The 24,886-nt window shown below is 38.5% G+C and overlaps 1 protein-coding gene across 8 annotated transcripts in view; it reads right to left on the bottom strand.

Annotated features, from left to right (window-relative positions):
- The window catches only part of fbrsl1 (fibrosin-like 1), a 317,505-nt gene extending 293,771 nt beyond the window's left edge, over window positions 1–23,734 (bottom strand). For all 8 annotated transcript variants that reach the window (XM_081366875.1, XM_081366868.1, XM_081366873.1 and 5 more), the window contains exon 1: window positions 22,598–23,734. In XM_081366875.1, the coding sequence (XP_081223001.1) occupies window positions 22,598–22,990 (393 nt within the window). In that variant the 5' untranslated portion in view covers window positions 22,991–23,734. The remainder of the gene's footprint in view (window positions 1–22,597) is intronic.
- Between the last annotated feature and the right edge of the window lie 1,152 nt (window positions 23,735–24,886).

Genomic DNA, 24,886 nt, shown 5'->3' with positions numbered 1-24,886 from the left:
TGCGTTTTCAAATTGTGGATGCATAAAATGTGACATAATCCAAACGCAAATGCAAATCGCGCATTACCGTTTGCATTTTCGTTTAAGCGAACGCACAGTGACTGCCAAATTTAAAATGGAAATGCAAAGTCCGTTTGCAACTGTGTTTCCCATATCTAACGAGTCTTGACCCTGTCATATTTAAATAGCAATTTCAATTACCACGTCTGCTTTTTCACTTTCTCAGCGTCGCGTATGTAGCCAGCCAAAACTCAAATGAAATCGCAATTCCCTTAGTATTTCCATTTCCGATGCCTTACAGGGAAACCTGTCAATCAGCGTCAAGGGTGGGATTATGCTGTGGGGCGTGTTCGTGTTGGGACGTGACGTCACTCACAGTCGACGTTTAAGAGGTGATTCCCTGAACAGACAGACGCAGATTTATTTTAAACAATGGAGGTAGTTGGTGAAATTGTGGAGGACCTTATGATGCTCGCGCAGCAAGTTGATGACAGTACATCCTCTACAGATGTCCTCTTACTCAGAAGCCATTTCATTTTGGATAAGTTAAATGTTTTCGTAGCCTTGACCAACAGCAACATCATAATGTTGTCTTCGCCAACCTCAGTGAAGTAGCTAATAGGCTTTTTGTGAAGGACAGGACAACTAAAGAACCTGGACGTCCTTTACTGGACATACCACAAGAGATGAGTGTCGGTGCTAGGTCTCACCCCTTCAAATAAGTGTTCTCAATGTGCGAAATTCAATAAAAAAAGCTGTCTGTTGCAGTTAAACCTGTGTGTGTGTGTGTGTGTGTGTGTGTGTGTGTGTGTGTGTGTGTGTGTCACTAGCGGCGCAGGATTTTGATTGTAGGTGGGCCTCCAGAAAACTGGATGGGCCAGTTAAAATAAGCCAAAAAAAAACGGGTTCCCCTTCATCTCCGTTTCAGTGCTTTTCTGCGGCACTGAGGACAGCGACTAACTAGCCTACCTGAATTTAATGCGTAGTTAGCATATGTTTAAAAAACAAATCGGATTTTTTTTGCTGCTTTTTTAATACAATTACAACTTAATTTAATTTATTGTTTAATAAAATTACAGGCCTATTATTTTTTTAGTTTATTAACAGCAACAACAGCTGTAAAGATGAAGTTGACGATCGTCATCTCCGTATAGTGAACGCGCCTATAGAGAGAAATGCACATCATGGATTACATAATCAGAGAGTAGCCTTTTTCTTTTCGTTTTAAATTGTTAAAAAGACATTTTGGGCTTTCTTAATATATATTTCATGTCTGTGAGGCATAGGCTACGTTGAGTTTCGTTAAGTTAGGATGAGATGCGCTCCTGTTCACGAGCAATGCAATGACCGCGCGGGCGCCTCCATGATTTTATTGTCTGCTATATTTCCTTATTAAATTGAGGCAATAAAAAAATTATTGGTTGATAAAAAAATTATTAAAATTAAGATACAATTTATACAAAACGAAATTCACTTAAAAAGGCTTTCTACAAAACAAAAAGTGGTCAAAATCATGTCTGACCTACATCTCTCGATATATTGCGCATCCTATCTTACTCGTGCGGTTCACTTTTCATAATCAACATAGATGAAAAAATAACATTATAATATTTTAACAAATATGAAACTAAATGAGCTTATTAAATGGCTACAACACGTATAGTATACAGACTCTCTTTTTGTACAAATTGCTGCACATTCATTTTATTCTGAACTTTGCACGCATAAGTTGAAAGGCATTTGTTTGCATGCATAGTAAAACATATTTGCAACATTTATCAAGTTCACTGATAATTATGCGTTATTAATTATTATCTTAATGAATAATGTAACAAGGACGAAGCATGTAAACTGCGTTGTTTAGAATGGAATGGATCGCAAATAGATCTGAATGAAGAAACGTACAAAACCATAGTAGAAAATGTGTGTGTGTGTGTGTGTGTGTGTGTGTGTGTGTGTGTGTGTGTGTGTGTGTGTGTGTGTGTGTGTGTGTGTGTGTGTGTGTGTGTGTGTGTGTGTGTGTGTGTGTGTGTGTGTGTGTGTGTGTGTGTGTGTGAGAGAGAGAGAGAGAGAGAGAGAGAGAGAGAGAGAGAGAGAGAGAGAGAGAGAGAGAGAGAGAGAGAGAGAGAGAGAGAGAGAGAGAGAGAGAGAGAGAGAGAGAGAGAGAGAGAGAGAGAGAGAGAGAGAGAGAGAGAGAGAGAGAGAGAGAGAGAATGTTTGTTCCACTTTACATTTATGGTGTAGTCAATTTGTTTAGATTTATGTGGGATTTAATCATTTTAAATTAATCTCAACTGTGAAATGGACAAAAACAAAATTATACATAGGCTACTTTCAGACCAATTAAATCAAACCCAGGTTTTTTTGTGTGTTTAGACAAATAATGTAACAAAAGTCACAACATTCCATGACACTGAGATAAGGGAGATATGTTTTTTTGAATGGGGGGAAAATATCAAATGAGATCCAAACAGAACCCAAAGACAACATGATGGTTTAAGAAATATTCATTTTAAACTAAACCAAAACCAAATCTTTATTTCAGTGTCATGGAATTTTGTGACTTTTGTTACATTACCTACATCTGTAGAGGATGTACTGTCATCAACTTGCTGCGCGAGCATCATAAGGTCCTCCACAATTTCACCAACTACCTCCATTGTTTAAAATAAATCTGCGTCTGTCTGTTCAGGGAATCACCTCTTAACCGTCGACTGTGAGTGACGTCACGTCCCAACACGAACACGCCCCACAGCATAATCCCACCCTTGACGCTGATTGACAGGTTCCCGTGTAAGGCATTGGAAATGGAAATACTAAGGGAATTGCGATTTCATTTGAGTTTTGGCTGGCTACATACGCGACGCTGAGAAAGTGAAAAAGCAGACGTGGTAATTGAAATTGCTATTTAAATATGACAGGGTCAAGACTCGTTAGATATGGGAAACACAGTTGCAAACAGACTTTGCATTTCCATTTTAAATTTGGCAGTCACTGTGCGTTCGCTTAAACGAAAATGCAAACGGTAATGCGCGATTTGCATTTGCGTTTGGATTATGTCACATTTTATGCGTCCACAATTTGAAAACGCAATTGCAAATACAATTTGCAATTCCTTTTGAATAATGTCCGGAATATCATTCCATATGTGTGTGTGTGTGTGTGTGTGTGTGTGTGTGTGTGTGTGTGTGTGAGAGAGAGAGAGAGAGAGAGAGAGAGAGAGAGAGAGAGAGAGAGAGAGATGAATGAATGTTAATGTGTCTCTGCCCTTGGCATCTGGAAGTTCAATTACACTGAAAGTCAAGCAACTGACAGCGAGCACACAGAAGCACTGATATTTAGAAAGAAAAACAACACTGTTTCAATAATAAAGTCAAAGAGAAGGACAGACAAGGAGAGAGAGAGAAATAAAGACACATGACATTCAACCTGTCAAAACTGCTTCGGGATGTCAAGTCTAGCAACTACTTCAAACATAGGGCTCTCTCTGCAAAAAGCTCACACTTGCACTAGCAAAAAAACATCATAAGAAGGATTGAAAAATGGATATTTAAAGAAACGCACATTCAGTCCATCACAGGCAGCATTAGGCCAGTCAGTATTATTCCAGCAGGAGAAAATCTTAATCGCCACACTTAACGGCTGACTTAATTGAGACTCCTGTTATTACACGTCTTGAGGCCATTTCAGCTGTCAATCATCTCAAGTGATGATTATGAGGTCACATGTTCGGTTTTAAGTGTTTCCACAGAAGCCACTAACTGCTCTGTGCACAGTACAAAACAGGGCATCTTTGTGAAATGTTTAGACAATTAGTTTAATGTGACAACTTTTGCAAAGGCTTGTGTTGTATTAGAGATTTTGAAGCATTACTTTAAATTTATTTTGTGCAGCAAATCCAAATGTTTTCTAAGATTAAGGAGTGATGTTAGTTTAAAGACAACATGAAATTCAGTAACCTAAAAAAGTAGCAGGTTGAATTTTGCAGTTTATTAGTGTGTTATACCCTAAATACAAAAAAAGTTTTGATTTAATAATTTCTTGCAACTTTTTCTTCTTGGATTTTTGAGTTAAATTTCCATTAAATTTTTTTAATACTAATACTAATTAATACTAGATAATAATACAAGATAATACTAATAATACAAGAATGCATTAAATTGATCAAATATATTTCTGTCAAATAAATGGTGTTCTTTCGACTTTCTTTTCATCAAAGAAACCAGAAAAAAAAACACTGATAATAAGAAAAGTTTCTTGAGCACCAAATCACCATTTTAGAGTCATGAGTCATTTTAGAGTTGAAGGATCATGTGACACTGAAGATATGTTTCATTCTAAAATATATTCAGATAAATATTTCACATTACAGAAGTTAAATGCATTTCTAATGTTGTCTTTAAAGGTCTGAACTTGCAACCCAAAGGTCAAAGGTAAAATTCTGGTGATTAATGGACTATAGTGTCCCTGCAAGACCCTTGTAGCGTTACAAGTTGCTCTGCTTAAGAAAGCATCTGCTAAATGACAAATCAGTTCCATTTCCATTCTCTCAACAGTGTATACAATGAACCAATTACTTTATTAAGTCAAGCATAAAACAACAATAAATAGTGTAGCCTCAATATAAACACGCTAATAGAGCGGCTACTACCCTCAAGGACAGAAACACGCAGCTTTGGTGTCTACGAGAGTAGAGGAATGCTGGGTTCGGCAGAGGCCTGTCATGCTTTGGCATTGCTCTGTTTCTCTGGGGAAAAGAGAAAAAGTACTATGACCTCACAGTTGTCAAAACAACAATATATCAATATTCATTAGAGATTTCTGCAGTGGATGCAGCAACTAAAAAAACATGCAACTCACTGTTATCAAGCTGTGCACGTAATGCAAAACACTATGGAGAAATAAAGCAGGAAAAACAGCAGAACAAAAAGCCTCTGTAGCGTACAAGTCTAGAATGCCTTCTAGGCATTAAACAGATTTGAATCTACTGATGCACAGATTTCCTTCCTGCCATTTTTCCTTTGCTCGCGAGGAGCTGTAAAACAACACTAAATGCTATTTAGAGATCCGTCCTTGTCATTTTCTCGGCAGTGCCCTGCAGAATCTCTCAGACGTCCTTTGCTTTGGGGCTTGTTGGTTTGTTTTCTTTCACGTCCTTTTTATCTTGTCATTCACAAACATGCATTACAAGGGTGAATACACAAGCACACAGTCATGCCAGCGTTCTTCTGAATACTGATGGGGTTCTGCTGAAGAGAAGAACTGACTAAAATTCAGTACAGGAGGAGAGGCGTGCGTCCTGGGAAAGGTCATCCATCGCTTGACTGGGACCGCAGATGACCTAGTCTAGAGGGCTGCATCAGCAAGCACGACATGAGCGTGTCTATGTGTGTGTGTTCTGCCTCAGCTGCAGAGTTCAACTTAATACAGCTAAAAGTACTTTCTCCTATCGCAGCTTATCATGCAGAGACTGTCTAGTCATGCGTTTACAGCATAGACTGGAAAAAAAGATAAATGACGCGTCTCTGCTTCCTTCCACTGTAGAAAAATGAAGCCACAATATCGCAGATATGGTCGTTGCCAATTACGTCATTCAGATATCAAGGACCTGCCCATACTCCCGCAGATGTTACAACCGTTTTTTATAGCATCAAATAACTAAAAAACAAATTTGTTAGAAATACAAACACTTGGAACATACGAACTACCTAAAATGACAGAAACCATCTTTTGGTGCAATTGGATTTTTAAAGTTTGGCTCGCAACTTATTCGATTACATAGAAAGGGCGAGGTTTATGATCTATGCTGCAGCCAGCCACCAGGGGGTGATTAAAATGCTTTGGCTTCACTTTTCAGGATGTGTGTGGCACACTTGATTGGTTGATTTCCCCAAAAAGTGTAAACACTGGTGCTAGGGTTGTGCAGTTAATCAAAATAAAGCCAGAATCGCGATATGGCTTAGTGCGATTAATCAAATCGCAAAGGTTGCTCCACAAAAAACTAATCTCTTCATCTGCTCTGAGTTTGGTTTGCTTATAATGTGCATTTGGTGCATTTGTCCTGGCCACATTCCACACATTGGCCCTTACCAATCATGGCCTCCTAATAATCCCCTTACATTGAATTGGCTCTATCACTCTCTCTCCTCTCTCCACCTATAGCTGGTGTGTGGTGAGTGCACTGGCGCCGTTGTTCTGTGGCTGCCGTCGCATCATCCAAGTGGATGCTGCACACTGGTGGTGGTTGAGGAGAGACCCCTGATATGATTGTAAAGCGCTTTGGGTGTACAGTAGTACATATGAAAGCGCTATATAAATGCCTCATTCTATTCTATTCTATTCTATTCAACATGCACCAACCATCTTCCCATACTTGTAATTAGAAGTGCTTATAAACCGTCTGTTGTCCACCAAATTGAAGGTTTAAGGGCCTTCTGCCAAAATAAATGTTTGATGGCTAAGCATATGAAAATTAAGAAATTATATACATTTTTTTTTAATGTGCAGACTCTCTGTACAAATTAAATGTACTAAAGTCTGGTAGGACCAGGCTATATTTTTTTCAGTTTAACATCAAAATTGCAATAGTAATATTAATTTATTATTACTATTTTGTCATATATAAAATTTTGTTTTGGCCAAATTGCACAGCCCTACAAACAAGCAAAATCAAATAAAAAGTGCTTCCAAAATATTAATAAATAAGTATATATCACAATTTTTATCAGAACAATTTTGCCGCCTAAATCATGGCACAATCAAAACTTTGTTTTACCATCCCAAACCCAGTGGCCAAAGTGGCCAAACCCAGCAAGATCAACCAATGAGTGTGAGTTTTTGGCAGGACTACCTGAATGGCAATGAAAGACAGTGGAAGTTATTATTAAACCTGTTGGAAAACAGTTTTTTTTTTGTTCTTTTTTTTATGACACTATACCAGCATAAAAATTGCACAATTCATACTTTAATTACAGCTAACAATATATCAAATATTTACAACTTATTCACAACATAGCAAGATATAATTATTGATAAACTGGTGATAAAATGAAGCAACATCATGAATATCAGGGAGAGGGTTTGAGATGCTAAAATTTATGTTTTCTGAATATATCTGATACTCAGTTTACTCAGAGTTCAGTGAAAATGGCCGCTTTATCCCCAGAGGACCACCAAACAACTTGTTTAGTTTGCATTCAACACAAGTTATAAATTTAAAATAATCTCGACAGTTCTTATGCAGAGCCAATGTCTGTAGAAGAGAAATCAATATACTATGATGAATAAAGTAGTGAGAGGAAAAAAAACAATCACAAAATTCACTAATGCTCCAAAAATGCAGCCCTAGGGAAAGCAAAAGGAAATGAGAGAATTTTAGCTGCACGAAAACTTCATAACATCCCATAAGAATGGGTGAATGCCAAATACATATGCATCAATCTTGACAAACAATACAGAATGCAGAGTCATTCCATCTCACTCTTATGTCATTCTAAACCGGTATGGAAATCAAAAAGAGAAATGTTCAAGAAAACTGTTAGAGAGTACTGGTAGGATCTTTTTAATAAATCAGTGGATTCAATTCAGAAAACCAGTCTAATGATTTGTTTACAAAGACAGATCCAACTTCAGCAGCTCACTAGAGGAGAAGATAACTATTAGTCAATTAATTATCATATGACTTCAAAGATTTGGAATATATGTTTGTAATGATATAAGATGTGAGTAAACAGTTTTTTGGCGAACTGTTCCTTTAAACATCTCTGCTGCCTTGTTCCTTGTTCTGTACCACGCAGCACTTTGCCTTTTGAAATAAATCTGTGTCAAGTTTGGCGTCTTGTCAGGTTTTCAGTTGCACTGGGTTTGTTTGTGTGTGTGTGTGTGTGTGTGTGTGTGTGTGTGTGTGTGTGTGTGTGTGTGTGTGTGTGTGTGTGTGTATCTGTGCGAGTATGTGGGTAGCGGTGAGCACTGCTGTTTTTAGCAGTCTGCTAACAAACTGATTATGTTTAACAAGATGTTTTAAAAGCCATCACATACATAAACACACATACTTGAGGTGCTTAGAGAGAGCGAGAGAGACAGATGGAAATAAACAGACAGCAACAGGAAGAGAAAATACAGCAGGCGACGGAGCGTAAAACTCTGCTGCCATTGCTTTCTGATTATTGCAGAAATATGAGATTTCCATTTGGATACCTTGAGAATGTGCAAGTGCATCGTGTTACCAAAGCTTTTGAGATAATTTCTGTTTTAGTCAAGTCCTTGACATTTTATCAATTCAATTTAAAGGAACAGAAAAATTCTGTCATGTACACTACCGTTCAAACATTTGGCGTCGGTCAATTTTTTTATGTTTTTGAAAGTATCTTATGCTCACCAAGGCTCATACAGTAAAATTGTGAAATATTTGTATAATTTAAAATAAAATGTTTTGTATTTTTACATATTTTAAAATGGTAATTTATTCCTGTGATAGAGCTGAATTTTCATTACTCCACATCTTTCAGAAATCATTCTAATGTGTTGATTTGATGCTCAAGAAATATTTCTTATTATTATCAATATTGAAAACAATTGTGCTACATAATATTTTTGAGGATGCTGCAAGGCTAAGGGATAGTGTACAGTCAAAAGATTGTTATGCAAATTAAACCTCTTCAGGGTCAAGACCCCACTGCGATATTATCCTGCTTATTATACACACACACTCCGCTTACTACTTGCCATATAAGTAAATAATTTAACACAAAATATTAATTTGACATTCTATTACCTCAAGATGACTCGCAGTACCCGCTTGAGCGGTCTGTTATCAGTTTTAACAGTTGCTGTCATGCAATAACAGACTACCAGATGGCGCAATTGAAGAATTACAATTGAATACCGTAGAGAGCCGTGTATAAATCTAAATGAATTATGCATGGTTCTGTACTAATACATGGACAGGTTTGTAAAAGGACTGCCAGTGCCAGGTAAATGTAAAGCTGACAATGAATCTACTTCAAACGTCACAACTACCGAAAGAACTAAAACAGTTAACACACGAGCTGCGCGATGCAACAAAACTAAAAAAATGGAACCCATTATAATCAGTGATGCTGTTTACACTGGATACGGCGAGCCACGACACAACAAATCCCAGAAAGTAAACTGATGCCCCGTTCTATTTCTGACGTACTCCAGCGGTCGTGCAACTTCTGACACAAAGGACAAATGGATTTGCAATGTTCACTTTGTCACATCTAGTAGACTGGAGCCTCAAGACAGCAGTCACATCCAGTTGTAGACAAAAGAAAAGAAAATATGATGATGCATACCCAATCCTTGGATTTACAAGTACAGTGGGGAGTAGAGAAGAGAGACCACAATGTGTTGTGTGCCTTAAAATATTAGCATCTGACAGTATGAAGCTGAACATGTTAAGACTCCACTAACATTACAAACACAAAGAAAATCCTGTTGAAATTGAGAAGTTGTAGTACAGTATTAATTACAGTGATTCAAAGAAATCCTCGAGGATTTTGCAAGCAAGGTCATGTTTGAGAGTGTCTTTATGTGGGTGCGTGCATGGGGAAAAACTGTGGCAGAAAAAGTTTGGGAACCACTGCTCCAACACCTCTGCCTTGGGAAACTTGATACACGTGAAATTTATTCCAGGTGTCTTAACCGAAAGAACTGTCCAGAGAATTCAACAGCCAAGTGAATAGACGTGTAAACTTTAAGAATGCCCGCAATGCGGTCAGCACTCTGGATCACAAGCTAAAGAACCGTATTTCTGCCAGCAGCACTCTAGAAAATTTCTAGGAAGATTTCGAAGGACCATACACCACAAAGGCATTTTAAAGCTGCGTGTGAAGTGTGTAGGTGTACCACACCCATGTGTCAGCAGTGTTTGGAGAGATTATTGCAGGGCTGATGTCAACCACCCCATCTCCCCTTCCCTATGGAATGCAGACCAACAAACAAATAGGTGTTGTGTAGTACAACATACAGCTAGGGGTGAGAATCACAGTGATTTCCGAGACTAAACAGACACGCTTTGCGCTTTTCCAAAAGCTTCAGGTCAGGAAATCACACAATTAGCAATTACTTTGACCAAAGCTTTGTTATATCTCTCTCTGGCTCTGTGAAGCGTTAAGGCAGTGGCGTTGAGACAGAAAAACTATTGTGCTTTCTGCACTAAACAATGGCTCTTATTTAGCCTGTGGGGTCCAAATGTGTGTTAGCTCATTTACTTTATGTCTGCCAAAAATTCCTGATATGGATCCCATTACAAAACCAATAAACAGCCAGACAGTGTGCCAGTTCTGGAAGAGCACGCGGAGGCGTACAGAATAATCCTGCCCAAGGCACCCTGCTTGTCTCACATGGGCTGCAGGAGCCCAGCGTCTTTGAAAAGTGAAGTGAAAAGCTCTTAAGACCAAACCGAGGTGGTCCTTCTGTATCCTCTAGGAAAAAGAAACTGCCAAATCAAAAAGTATCAGCCAGTTACAATAACAAAAGAATCCAACAATAATTTAATCGTTAAACCTCCACTTCACTAAAAATGTGTTAAAGAGTTATAACATAAAACATGTAAGAAAAAAAAAGAAAAAAAGAGAATGGAAAAACAACTGTTTAGGATGCATTAAATGAATCAAAACGGCAGTATCCTGAGAACCAAGTCAGCATATTAGATGTCTGAAGAGTCATGTGACACTGAAGACTGTAATAATTATTTTAAATTGTAATAAAATTTCACAATATTACTGTTTTCATTGTATTTTTATCAAAAGAAATGCAGCCTTGGTGAGCATAAGAGACTGAATGTAAATGAATGGCTACAGTGCCTTTAAAAAAAAAAAAAAATTTCTTGATCGTTGGAAATGAAAGACTATGAAAAGATGCTTTACCTTTCAAAAACACTATTGGAGACAAATCTGCAAAAACAGATTTTTGAAATCAGGATGGTTGTTATGACAATGTTCTTACACATTTCATATTCAAAGCCTTTAATGAGGTATAATTACTAAGCTTTAAAATTACAGTAGACAAAAAAAGGCCTGTTTAATGTGATAAAGGGCAGTTAGCATGGGCCATTTAACCATTCCTGTTTAATGCTTTAACTACATTGGTGGTTCCCAAACCTGGGGGTATGTGAGGTGACAGGGTAGGGGGAAGGTGAACAAAATGCTGAGTCTTGCCATTCATTTAATTCTACCCCACCTTAAAATAACATTAAAATGGAGGATGTCTATCTAACAAACAAAATGCTGCTTCTAGTGTAAAAACAGGAAAATGGTAGCACCGTAAAAGGTCAAATACATGATATCCAATCAAATTACCAAATTATCTTTTGTGGTCAAAACTGTCTACATTCACACAAGCAGCGTGCATATGATAGGTTGCATGCAGAGTATGCTGTCTTAGCAAAATGCATAACATTACTGCCATTCTCAACAATGCACAAAGTCAGGTTGCAGCACTAGCTAGCATGAAAAAAAGAAAATATAGACACAGACTGTGCATAGAGATCGATTTAAGATTCAAACTCTCTTTGATACAAAAAATACCCTGTGTGTAAATGCATCTATGCAGCTTGTTCTACTGCAGTGCAAAGATGGCTTTTGTTGATACTGATTTAATTTGGTTGAAATTGATTTAGTTAAATTTATTGCTTTATTTATTATATTCATAATTAAATTAATTGAATTTTAAGAATTTGACATAAAACATGACACATACAGGGTTAGAAAACTTTGCCTTTATAAAAGGTAAAAACAATGCACCTGAAAATCCCTTTAAAGCGCCATATTGTCCCTTAATTTAAAACATGTGACTGCAGTCTAAGTGGAAGAGAGGGAGTATGCAGAAGGATATTATTGTTAAATGCCTCAGGGTGCACCACTCTAAAAGTTCGGGAACAATGAACTAGACCTGAAAGCACTGAGAAGAATGGGAATGCTAGCAGATAGCTTTCACTAGGTATTACAGACCTCACTAGGTAAAAGGATGAGGGAAAATGCATATAAATGCAAGAAACATTGATGCAAGAAATATTGAGCCCGATCTCATCCCAAGGCGTCATATACTGACGCTTTTGACATTTCGTCTACATCCAACGCACATGGCACCCTTTAGCGTCAACATGAGACGCAGATAGATATGGGCCAGAAGGCGCCTCCTAGCGGTCTTACCCTAACCCAGACCTAAACCTACCCATAACCGAACAAAGCTCTGTGCGTGTCATATTGACGCTAAAGGGTGCCATGTGCGTTGGATGTAGACGAAATGTCAAAAGCGTCAGTATATGACGCCCTAGGATGAGAATGCGTTGAAATATTAGCATTAAAAGTGAACCTCGAGGAAACATAATGCAAAAAAAAAGTGTTATACGATCACCCTATGCAAAGCAGAATTCATGATATTGCATTCATGAAGTGTGGCAAAGCCGCATCCATCACTGTTGTCATCTGATGTCTCGTCACTAGGGTCAAATCTGACAAAAAGAGACAATTTTCCAGTAACAATACAGTGGACTGAAACTGACGGCAGTCAAACACAACTGTGTCCCTCCCAGCAGACTAGGGTGTTTTTCTTTGATTTCCAGTGCAGTGTCACTCATGTGCTGTGGCAGCAGTGTGTGTGTGTGTGTGTGTGTGTGTGTGTGTGTGTGTGTGTGTGTGTGTGTGTGTGTGTGTGTGTGTGTGTGTGTGTGTGTGTGTGTGTGTGTGTGTGTGTGTGTGTGTGTGTGTGTGTGTGTGTGTGTGTGTGTGTGTGTGTGTGTGTGTGTGTGTGTGTGTGTGTGTGTGTGTGTGTGTGTGTGTGTGTGTGTGTGTGTGTGTGTGTGTGTGTGTGTGTGTGTGTGTGTGTGTGTGCTATTTCCAGCCTCAATACAGCCAGACACTGAGGGCCTCTCTGTTGCTCAGTCGAAAACCTACAACATCAACATAACAGCTGCTCCCCAACTAAAACCATTTCACCACAAGAAAAACATGCTGTATTGCATCTAATGGCATTTATATGGAAAAAACACAATGCTGTAGACACATTACATAGTATTTCCAAGACAACAATTCAAACTAGATAATACAAAAGCTAAAGCCATACTTCAGAACAGCAGTTCTCAACTGGTTTTGCTTCAGGACCGTAAAGTAGCGACCCAACAAACAATCAAGATTGTTTATCATACATCAACAGTAATCAAAATGTCCTTAAAGTCAAACATTGAAATGAACTGATATTCCCATGAACTCTATTAGCCCACCAATATGCAGAATTATTAACATGACAGACTGGTATGGTTAAACAACAGCAGAAGTGTGACTTATAGTTTGCATGTTCATGCTTTCAGCAGCCAATAATACACCACACACACATCACATTGTGGTCAAACCATGTTTATCCTCTTTGTAAGTGAACACATATTTAGTAGTCTGAGTCAAACAATGAGGGTATCACATGGTTTGTTTCCATTTGTCTAATTAGGCTAGTTCTACTAAATGAAAGGCAATCTGTGCCAAAATAGAAGGCAGAGCAGTGTCTTTCGTTAGAGATTTTTCTAAATATTTTATAACGTGGCATGTTTATTCACGTAGCACAGTACTCTTTAAAGTTATTAATACTCTGGAGTGATAAAGAAACGTGCATGAATGAGAAAATAAAGAGCGGGATGTGCATGGTGTTAAAAAGAGTTATACTGTCTGTGAATAAGATTTTGTCATTTTGCACAGTATCATTATTTCTGTGTTACAATAATTCAAGTCATCACAGAAGTACTGGGATAAAACTTTAAAGTTATCATATAAACACTGATGTCTACGGTAGCGACAATAGACACTTCAAATAAAGATGGTATCACATTATTATGCCATTATATTTCATTATTTGGATCAACATTATTCTTTGGTGCTTACAACATAAGAGTTGAGAACCACTGTTATAGAACACACTGTTCTAAAATGTTCATTTCACACCTGTGAAATTGTTGGCAACTGTTCTATAACATAGTATTTCCAAGGCATTAGCCCCCCATCCAGAACTTGCCTACAGACAATAACGCCATTTCTACAATAGAATCGACCAGCACTGAGTCATGCTGTGACAGCTTGAGGTTGTCTACTCTGGAAGTGTTGACGCTGCATCTCAATGTTCACTAACCACAGATCATCTGTACGCTCGAGGCTACACTTCAGCAACAGTAAAATGGAAGAATAGCTAGGACTTAGAATTATATTCAATGGAAATCCACAGCTAGAAAAATACACCACAAACTAAAATCACTTTCAATAGTTCATGGTGCATTTTTTATATACACATACCATTCAAAAGTTTGGACTCAGTAAGATTTTGAAAGAAATGAATAATTTTATTCAGCAAGAATGCATACATTTATCAAAAGATAAAAGACATTTATAACATTTAAAAAAGATTTTTACCTCAAATAAACAATGTTCTTTTCAACTTGCTATTCAAAGAATCCAGAAAATCAAGTTTCCACATAACTATTAAGCAGCACAACCAGCTTAGCCAGGAATAAGTTATGTTGAATGTAATAAATAAGAAAAGTCATTTTAAATTGTAATAACATTTCACAATATTACTGTTTTTTTTACTATTTTTAATCAAATAAATGCAGCCTTGGTGAGCATGAGACATTTCAAAAACACACACACACAAAAAAAAGTTAATATATTTAACATATAAAATATAAAATACAGGTAACACTTTATTTTGATGGTCCATTCTACTACCTATGTAACTATGCAACTACATGTCAACTAACTCTCATTAGCGTATTAGTAGACCGTCTGCTTAATATCTATAAACGCTTTATTGTGATGGTTCCCCAACAGACATTCTACTGATTATAAGTAACTTTCCAACTACGTCAACTTATTCTACTTACACGAACCCTAACCTAACAGTCTATTTTTATTTAGTCTATTGACATTTTTAACAATGTCAATACTCTAATATGTGTTAGTTGACATGTAGTTGCAAAGTTACTTATAGGTGGTAGAATGTCTAAAATAGACCAACAAAATAAAATGCAACCATAATAAATCATGTAAAAAATATCTGTAGCCTTTATAAACAAGTTAGACGAATATTATAGGTGATGGAAATAAAATTATGTGGTCATGTTTTATCAATGTCAATTTTCTTGAAAGCTGTGGCACTGTTATTATTACTTATTTCTAATTCTGTACAAGCATACCAAGTGTATCTAATCAGAATCTAAAGTCTTCCACTTAACCGTTTAAAAGTCATGAAATCACGAGGGACGAGTACGGCGGAGAGCTCCAATGAAAAGAAGCTTTGGCTCGCTGGCTGTTTTTGGCTCATGCTAGAGGAAATATGATTATGCAGAAGGGGAACGGTTTCATCAGCACCTGGAGCGGTGCGTGAGAGGGGAGGTTAGGGCCGAAAATAGGGGGGATTTATGAAGTGAGCACATACTTTAGCCCTGGCAGGAAGTCATTAAGCTGTAAGCTAGAATACAGAGAGAAGAGCTGGCATCTGCGGCGCTGCTGTACAGACTCTACATTTAAACTACTGTTGCGTGTTTTTGTTGTTGTTTTTTTTAAGTGCCCCTATAATGCTTTTTTGTAGTGTGTAATAAGGGTCTTTGTGAAAATATAAAAGGTCAGCAAAGTTTTAAAGATCAAAGTGCACAATAAATAGCCTAGAAATTTAGACACACCCTAGCGGCAGCAAAATATATTTTGCAGCCAGGGCAGTCTAGCAACTCTTCATTGACTTTCGTGCTGGAAAAACCTAAATTGGGTCAGGCCAATCACGTAGTGTATAGAGTAGGCGGGGCGGGCTTAACATAATGACGACAGAGTTGCGACGGTTCCCTGCTACTAGCTAACTGTTACTTGAAAACAAAGAAGAGCTGCTGCTGGCGAACAGTCTTTCGAATCGGCTTTGGACGCGACTCTGGAGGACTTGGAGTTAAGTTCTTCTTTGAGAAAAGAGCAAAGAACGGCACTTAAGTCATTCTTAAAAAAGGAAAATGTGTTCGTAGTTTTGCCGGCCAGATTCAAAAGTTGAATCTATCAACGTTAGCTCCGCTGTTGGGAAAACGCTCTGGTTGGTTGAAGCGCTGTCCTATTGCGTGCACAGTGAATTTGAAAGACAGCCGTTTATCCCGCCCCTCAGATTGAGCCGTGTCTATGGTGAGTTGCCAGACCTAACATCTTGATGTAGGTCTGGCTTGCCAGGCTACACAATAAATGGAGAACAAACCGATTCTGTAAGTAATTCCAGCCTTGCTTCCTCCTCGAACCTACGTAGGTTTGTAACAGATTTGCATAATGCCAGCCTATGGTGTACTTTGATCCGCCCTCAAACACTGTAGTTGTAGCTGAGGCCTTGAAGAGTTTAATGCATGTTGAAATGTTGAGAATACGCTGTTTTCTGCGCTGAGAAAGCAAATCCACTTTGCATGCACTTCCAAAAATTGACAACACTGGCTCAAGTTGATACAGTAAAACTGACGCCATTATTACTGTTCGTATCACTGTGTATAAAAGTGCTCAAGAAGCCTCCAAAACTGAACTTCAGATATGGTAACGGCTAAGGGTTTAACGACTTCAGATTTTTTTTTACTCAACATTTACGTGATTAAACTTGAGTCGACATCAACGAGTTGCTGATGACGTCATGAATGACCAAATAAAAGCCCGGGTATACTTCATTTTCCACTTTTTGCTCCATCTTGCGCACAGTTGAGTGTGCAAGCCTTTCAGTATATTCATTTGGCCGAGAGCGCGGAAAGACGCATTCAGTGTGCGTGCTATCTATCTAGTGGATTATGTTTTCAATCACTCAAGTCACTCGCACATGCTCTGTTGTGCAGACGTCCAAAGTATGCTTTGGGCTTACGCCTGAACCTCGAGCTGAGACTCGAACGCGGGTTGCTTATCCTGTTGCGCCCTCTATAGGCCATGATCAGCGACTAGTCAGCGTAAAACTTAAAGTTGACTGGTCTGTGTAACCCCTACTAATGGCCACTTCGTTTCCAACACGCACTATAACCGGTAGACCAATCACAACAGACTGGGCCATCTAACCAATAAGAGCAGAGCAGGCTTTCAGAACGGAGGGGTTTAGAGAGACTGAATACTTTATCGAACCGTTTCAGACACTGTGATGACGCACTGTACAGAAAATGTAAGTATTTTTGACTTTGGATGCATTTAAATCTATTGTAGGAGACCTCCAAAACAAAATTAAGAAGCTTTAAAATAGCATAATAGGGGCACTTTAAACAGTACATGCTCTAATAATCAACATTTAGCCAAACAATCAAGATGACCCCTCTTGAATTAGCAGCAAGTGGCTGTGGTGAAAGGGCAGCGCGGTCGCTCAACTTCCGTTTAATTATGCAGATGCTGACTAACACTAACACATGTTATTCTGAACAGACAAAGAAAGGGCATCATCCCATGCAAATTAGCTGTATACATAAATTGACCAGCCTATCCACTCAGATTTGGAGCATATCTTTTTAATAAATCATCATATCCAGAGAATAACGTTTTGCAATGGGTCTGATGACCTTTCCTGCTGAGGCTCGACCAATCAAGATCCAGGTTAAATCTAAAGGTTATGCAGGCATAAGAGCCTTTCATTTCACACCAATCAACAAACCGCAAATGTACTAAAACATACAAAGGGAGGAAAATCGAGAGAGGAGGGGTGTGTGAGAGAGGAAGACAGGCCTCTGAGAACCTCTCCCATCTCCATATCTTATTTCAATGTGGGAATAGCACTCTCAGCAATTATTGTTAGTATCAGTCAGACCATAAAGGCTTTTCCCCATGGAGCCGAGGCAGCTATCTCACGTTCAGAGCAGGAGCTTGTCGACAATTGTTACGCTAATTGCTTTCACAGCAAGCGTCATTTATAAAGAAAACATGCTCTAAGACACACACGGAAACTCAACGTATGAGCTTACACACATACTCTCTCATTACGACTGTGCCAACTAAGAAACAATAATGTGCATGTACGACTAGGGTCGGACAATATATCAAATTGCCAATATAACCATGGTGACTTTGCTGCCAATATAACCATGATGATTTTGCTGGCAATATTAAATAAAGCAACATTGTGAAAATGACAAAGGTCTTAATATGCTTTTTATTTGACCATTTATTTTCAGTCTTTCCATTATTCAGTTTTAATGTATGGATTTAAAACAATTGAACAATTTGTTTGTACTGAAAACAGTTACACTTTATTTCAAGATGACGTAGTTACATTGTACTTACTCAAATAAGTACTGAGTAATATTAATGAACTACATGTACCTCTGTCCATCATGGCCTCCTAATCATCCCCATATATACTGATTGGCTTCATCATTCTGTCTCCTCTTCACCAGTAAGCTGGTGTGTGGTGGGCGTTCTGGCGCAATATGGCTGCCGTCGCATCATCCAGGTGATGCTACACATTGGTGGTGGTCACATGTTAAACGCTTTTGAGTACCCAGAAAAAGCGCTATATAAATGTAACAAATTATTAAAATGTAAAAAATTACTTACCATAGAGTTATGATTAGGGTTTTGTTTAAGGTTAGTTACCTGCAATTATGCATAATTTACTGTGATTACTATAGTAAGCACATGTAGTAAAGTATAACAACGTCACCTTAAAATAAAGTGTTACTCTGAAATTGATTTAAAAATATTTTTGTAAAACTATAGGTAGGTAAATATCACTGCTCTTTACTGTTTCCTGTTAAAGGTTTACTGATATGGATTTTTTTTATGGCCAATGCCAATATCTTAGAGATCAGGGTGGCCGATGGACGATATAAAGTCGATATATGATATCATTATTTAATTTACAGTAAATAACATGGTGCACATGCATTATTTTGGAAATATTTAATAAATTAGTAATATATAATTTGAACGATGAAAAACTTGAAAAAATAAACCTTTGAATTAAACAGATTAATACTTTAGATAGCAACACCACTTAGGCTATTGGCCAAACAGAAAAAAAAATATTGGCAATGCTGATCATTTAAAATGCCAAATATCGGCCTTACCTACATATTGGTTTGACTACTATTAAAATAAGTAGGCTAAATACAACAATCCATGATGGTTAGCCTATATACTCTGTCTGAAATAATAATAATATAAAAATTTCCCTTTTAAGCTATTCAGTTACTTCAGAGTAAATACACAAATATGTTGAATTGTATTAAAAGAAAAATATTTTTTGGCCATGTGCCATCCAAGTTAGCAATTTTATACACAAATATTACATGGTTTCATACTTAATGTCAACAGATTAAAATACTATATATTTTGTGGTAACTTAACAAAAAAGCCAATGAAATAAAGCAGCTTAAAAGTCATCCCTTTGGTTAGATTTAGGCCTTGTTTGAAATATCTAGTCGACAAATCTAGAGGTATGATGATTTGAAACTTGTTTGGAGAAATGATTCATCAACGCCCAGAAACAGACAGAAAACCACAACCACAACTCATGACCAAAAGCCCTGAAAACATAAGTCAGAACAGGCCCCAACAAGTCAGAAACAAGTTTATAGCAAACACTTCCATGGTGTCAAAGGGAACTACCTGAGTCAAAAAAAAACTAAAGATTTCACTCATATGCTCATAAATCACAGCGGAAAAAAAATATATCCTCAAATGTGCAAGTGTTTAACAGTAATAGTTTTCACTGAATGAGAAACCTGGGCTATAAGGTCTGCCTGTTTAAAAAGAAAACACTATATTACTTAATGAGCCACTTATGACTCTTCTCAATTTCTTTCCCATTATTTTTATAGCAATTTTCAGAGAAGCACTAACGCTAGTCTGTCGTTTTCTTCCCTGAACAGCTTTCTCAGCCAGCGGGTGCTTCATGGAGAAAAAAAGAAAAAACCTAAATTGCTGGAAAATAGTACAAGTGGAAAATAAGCTGAATCAAACTCGGCCTTGAAAATGTTTATTGCTTACTGTTTACAGTCTTTCACAGAACATTGTGTTGTCTAACATGGATGTCAAACAAATACTAATGATACACTACATGACCTCAATGCAGTCTTTTAAAGAGCATCGTAGGTCATAGTTTTCATTAGCATTCACTTTTCTCCACCTCTTCATGTTTAGAACAATTATAAATAGCGTATAGGCTCCTTTAGAGCAGCTAATGTGCAAGTGTGGACACCAGCTGGTGGAACGATTTTCTTTTATATTTCAAATAAGTAGGCAATACAAAAACATCATGCTGCTATCTATATCTAACAACATAAGAACAAAAGTTCTTCATCAACATTCTCACTCCCTTGAACTAAAATCACCATGGAGATGTCACATCCAGTGCAATACTTTATTAAAAATTCCTGAGCTTCCAATATGAGCATTTCCTTCGTTTTAACTATTTATATTTTCATCCTATAGTGAGGTCAAAACAATGGGTAAAACTAATAGTTACATGCAGAGATCCAACAGAACGAAGCAGAAATGCAAATGAAACACCTAATGTTCACATAGCAAAATCATTCAACTAAAATTCCAACTTGTAACGTTAAACCCAGAGAAATATATAACATAACTATAAGGATCCTGTATCCAGCACAACCATACACGCACACAAGCCTCTTCGTTCTCATGAGGGGGAAATAACTGCAGCTTTCTTATCAATTAAGTACTTCATTACACCGAAGGACTTAAGGAGCTGGGAGGCATTATGTAATTTTGCTAAAACACATCTCAAAGCTTCTACCACAGTGCATCATATCCCACAGCTGACATTTAAATCATCCCTGAAAATTCATACACACGCAGGTAAGCTGATTCAGAAGCAAATCATTAAGCAGTAAACAAATGCATCTGATGGATTTCTTTTCCTTTGCCAGATGGAGAGCTCTAGTCACTTAACAGTTCATCAGACATTCAAAATATGAGGAAAAGTTCAAAGAAAGATGCGTTTATCTGCAGTGGCCTGAATTACACTGCATGTGGGTGGATTCCGATCCTCAAAACGATCATGTCAACTAGAACATCTTAATACTTACACAAAGTGATGTGCTGTTCATCCTACAAACAAACAACACATATGAACCAAACTGTACATGTTTATGAAAATGTAAGCAAGCCAATAGTAATCATGGTAGGTAATGCCTATTTATCAGGGTCATAAGCCTGAACTGTGAACTAGTAGAGAAATTAGCATGTTAATGTTTAAATTAACACAAACCAGCTTTTTTATTTAACCGCAACACATTCAATAAATCACTTGATCCCGAGAGGTACTACTACTATGACAACTGTTTTCATAGTCAATGTCGAAGTATATCTCTGTTTGTTTATGTGACTGAGCCCTGTTTTACAGTTCACTGGTCATGTTAGGCCACTGTCATTTGTCATGAATGTACTCACACTTGCTAGCCAATAACCAATCACTTCAGCCATACAACTCTCCGTCAACTCAAGGCTGTTTGCACAACTGTGTGCGTTCCCTTGCCTTATCTTCTCTATCAGTACAAAAAGATCAAACACACTGCTTGATGAATCAATGATCATGTCTGGGAACACACACTCACACACAAAGACTACACACTAAATAAATACAGCCCACATTGAGTCTATGATGGTTTGTTCACAGCACTTCATTTGCGGAAACCTTGAGACATAATGATGCTTTTTAATCTACATATGGGTCAATGATGTGGTCAGGGTCTATTAGGCTTTCAAACAAATCTAGTGAAATGGAAATGATACAAAAGCAAGTAGAATACACCTATGATTACCTTGTTTACAATTTCTGAATGAAAAATGTCAACTCTCTGAACACTGCAAAAAGTCACATTAAAAGACTGTTGGCATAATCCGAATAATCACTGGAGCTATTTTGCTTTTAAATACTATTTTAGTCCCTGTGTCAAGGTCATTAAGTTAAAGAAAAATATAGATCACATATTTTGCACAGGCCAAATAAACATCTTGATATGAGCACATTGAGTTGTGAATGGGTAGCTACTCAAGGTGCAAATGATTTTACAACTTAACAACAAAAACTTGGAACAACTAAACTGTCATCTCGAACAACAATATTTGTCACAGCAAGAGTACAGTAATGACAGGAACTGCATGTCAAAAAGTGTCATTTATAAGAGACATTTACAGCTCCTCTAGCCTACATAAAAAAGCCCCCAAACCATAAAAACCACAACTTCCCGATATGTCATGAATCATTTCAGCAGCCTGACAAACTCAAGTCGATATTGTTTCTCAATGTTATTCAAACAGGAGCTTCAGAATGATTCACTGTATTCCTTGAAGTGGCCTGCCAAACACTCCTGACACACTTCTGCAAGAGTGACAGCGAGCAAAATCAAAAGCCGTGACCTCTATTACGTCACTATCACGGTGTTCTGTCATCATAAACGCTCACTGGCAAACGGAACTTCTGGAATGCGACACTGTGACAACACCACCAAACACCTGTTTAACACCCTCAGAAGCGGTTATGCCATCACAGCCGTTCACAATCGTATAATGAACACACACAAAAACTTGAACCGTCGCAGCGGCCATAGACGGTCAGACGTGTTCAGAATATTTAAACTGGTTCTTACCTCGAGACGGTCCAAACTGACGAAACTGGCAATAGCAAATCCATCAATAATATCCTCCTCCTGAGAACTGGACTCGCGTCTCTTCCTCCGGGGGGGTCGCGGGGTTCTGCTTGAGGATGTCGAGCGTGGCGGAGCGTTTTTACCGGGACTTCGCTCCCGTTCGGAACCAGACGAGGGGCTTCGATTGCGGGTTTCCCCGGCGCGTGCCTCCCGTTTCCGTCCCCTCTCGCGCTGCGAACGGGATCTGCGACTCTGCTTCACTTTCCCTTCCATTTTAAAAACGGTGCGATGTCCTCCCCCCTCCCCCCCGTAAAAAAAAAAAACAAAAAAGAAAAAAAAATGACACTTGATCACGTAAAAACCAGTCGATTCCACACAATCAATACAACACATCCATGTATACTGAAGCCTGTAAACAATTTACAGTATGACCTTGGATGTTAAGCTCCGTAATGTGATAAACAAACAAATGTGATCCATGCAGGTTAAGGCGTGTAGCCTAATCCAAACCACGGCGTCACAGTATCGAAACGCCTCGCTTCATTTAAACAGGTGCAAAATGGCTGTTTAATTACAGTAGCGTGAATTCCACGCGCACGGCAACTTTGTTGCAATGGTATACAACAACATCAGTGTGTGTAGATACTGCAGACCGCGCGCTGGATTCATGACGCTGGCCCTGCTTTAATCTTCACCCGATTCATGACCCACTGTGCCAGAAACAAAACAAACAGGCATCCGCGTGTTTGTCAAACAATTTAAAAATAGGAACTTATTGTATCGCCAAGTTTCAGCGTGAAGAGACGCCACGAAACCAACCGAGACAACACGGTCCGCGTCAGGCTGAAAACGCTGTTATATCCCCCAAAGATCCTTTTTCAGCACACAATCCAGCAAAAACAAATCATATCCGACCAGGAAAAGAGTTGGTTATCCAGCAGAGAGTAAGTTGAACGCGTCCATTCCTGAACGCTGCCTGCGCGCGCTGCGGCTGAAGGGAAAGACGTCGGCGTGTTTGTCGGAATACGTGAAGCTTCGCTAAGTGGCTTTAAAGAGACAGCGGATGATTCACATCTCCTCTTCTCTCTGTTCTTGCTCGTCAGAAATCGCACTGCGAAGTGTAAATGCTCGGAGTCTAGCAAACTGACGTACTTCCGCCACTTCTGCGATTGCCAGAGGAAGTGAGCTGGTTTATTATATTACTCCGATGAACTTATTTTTTCGTGGCATGTCATTTGCAGGGTGTTTGTCGTCTGTCAGCGGGTGGAGAGACGCGCAGTTAGCGAGCTGTCAGCGGACAAATGCGCATCAGTGCAGTGCAGACTGCTTCAAAAGCCCACACCGAGTGTAGCCTAAACACTCACTCTCCCTTATTATAGCACACAGAGCTTGTGAAGTAGTCTGTCCACTGTTGGAGTGTAAAAACCTTCCACCTAGTTGCATGAGGCATTAAAAGGAAATTATTATTATTTTTTAAAAGACATATCTATGTATCTAGCCTATCTATCTGTCTGTCCGTCTGTCTATCTGCCTATCTGTCTGCCTGCCTGCCTGTCTGTCTGTCTGTCTGTCTGTCTGTCTGTCTATTTCTGTCTGGCTATCTGTGTGTGTGTGTGTGTGTGTGTGTGTGTGTGTGTGTGTGTGTGTGTGTGTGTGTGTGTCTGTCTGTCTATCTATCTATCTATCTATCCGTTTGTCTGTCTGTCTGTCTATCTATCTATCTATCTATCTATCTATCTATCTATCTATCTATCTATCTATCTATCTATCTATCTATCTATCCATCCATCTATCTGTCCTTCTATCCACCTGTCTATCTGTCTGTCAGTCTATCTGTCTGTCAGTCTATCTATCTATATCTGTCTGGCTATCTGTTTGTGTGTGTGTGTGTGTGTGTGTGTGTGTGTGTGTGTGTGTGTGTGTGTGTGTGTGTGTGTGTGTGTGTGTGTGTGTGTGTGTCTGTCTGTCTGTCTGTCTATATCCATCCGTCCATCTATCCGCCTCTGTCTATCTATGTGTCTGTCAGTCAGTCTATCTATTTCTGTCTGGATATCTGTGTGTGTGTGTGTGTGTGTGTGTGTGTGTGTGTGTGTCTGTCTGTCTGTCTGTCTGTCTGTCTGTCTGTCTATCTATCTATCTATCCGTCTGTCTATCTATCCGTCTTTCTATCCGCCTGTCTATCTGTCTGTCTATCTGTCTGTCTATCTGTCTCTCTATCTATATATCTATCCATATGTCTATCTATCTATCTGTCTGTCTGTCTGTCCGTCCGTCCGTCCGTCCGTCCGT

This window comes from Scardinius erythrophthalmus (genome assembly GCF_964197995.2).
Source record: "Scardinius erythrophthalmus genome assembly, chromosome: 5".
NCBI classification, from domain to species: domain Eukaryota; kingdom Metazoa; phylum Chordata; class Actinopteri; order Cypriniformes; family Leuciscidae; genus Scardinius; species Scardinius erythrophthalmus.
The sequence above is the reverse complement of the archived record's forward strand: the minus strand, read 5'-3'. Positions and strand labels throughout refer to the sequence as shown.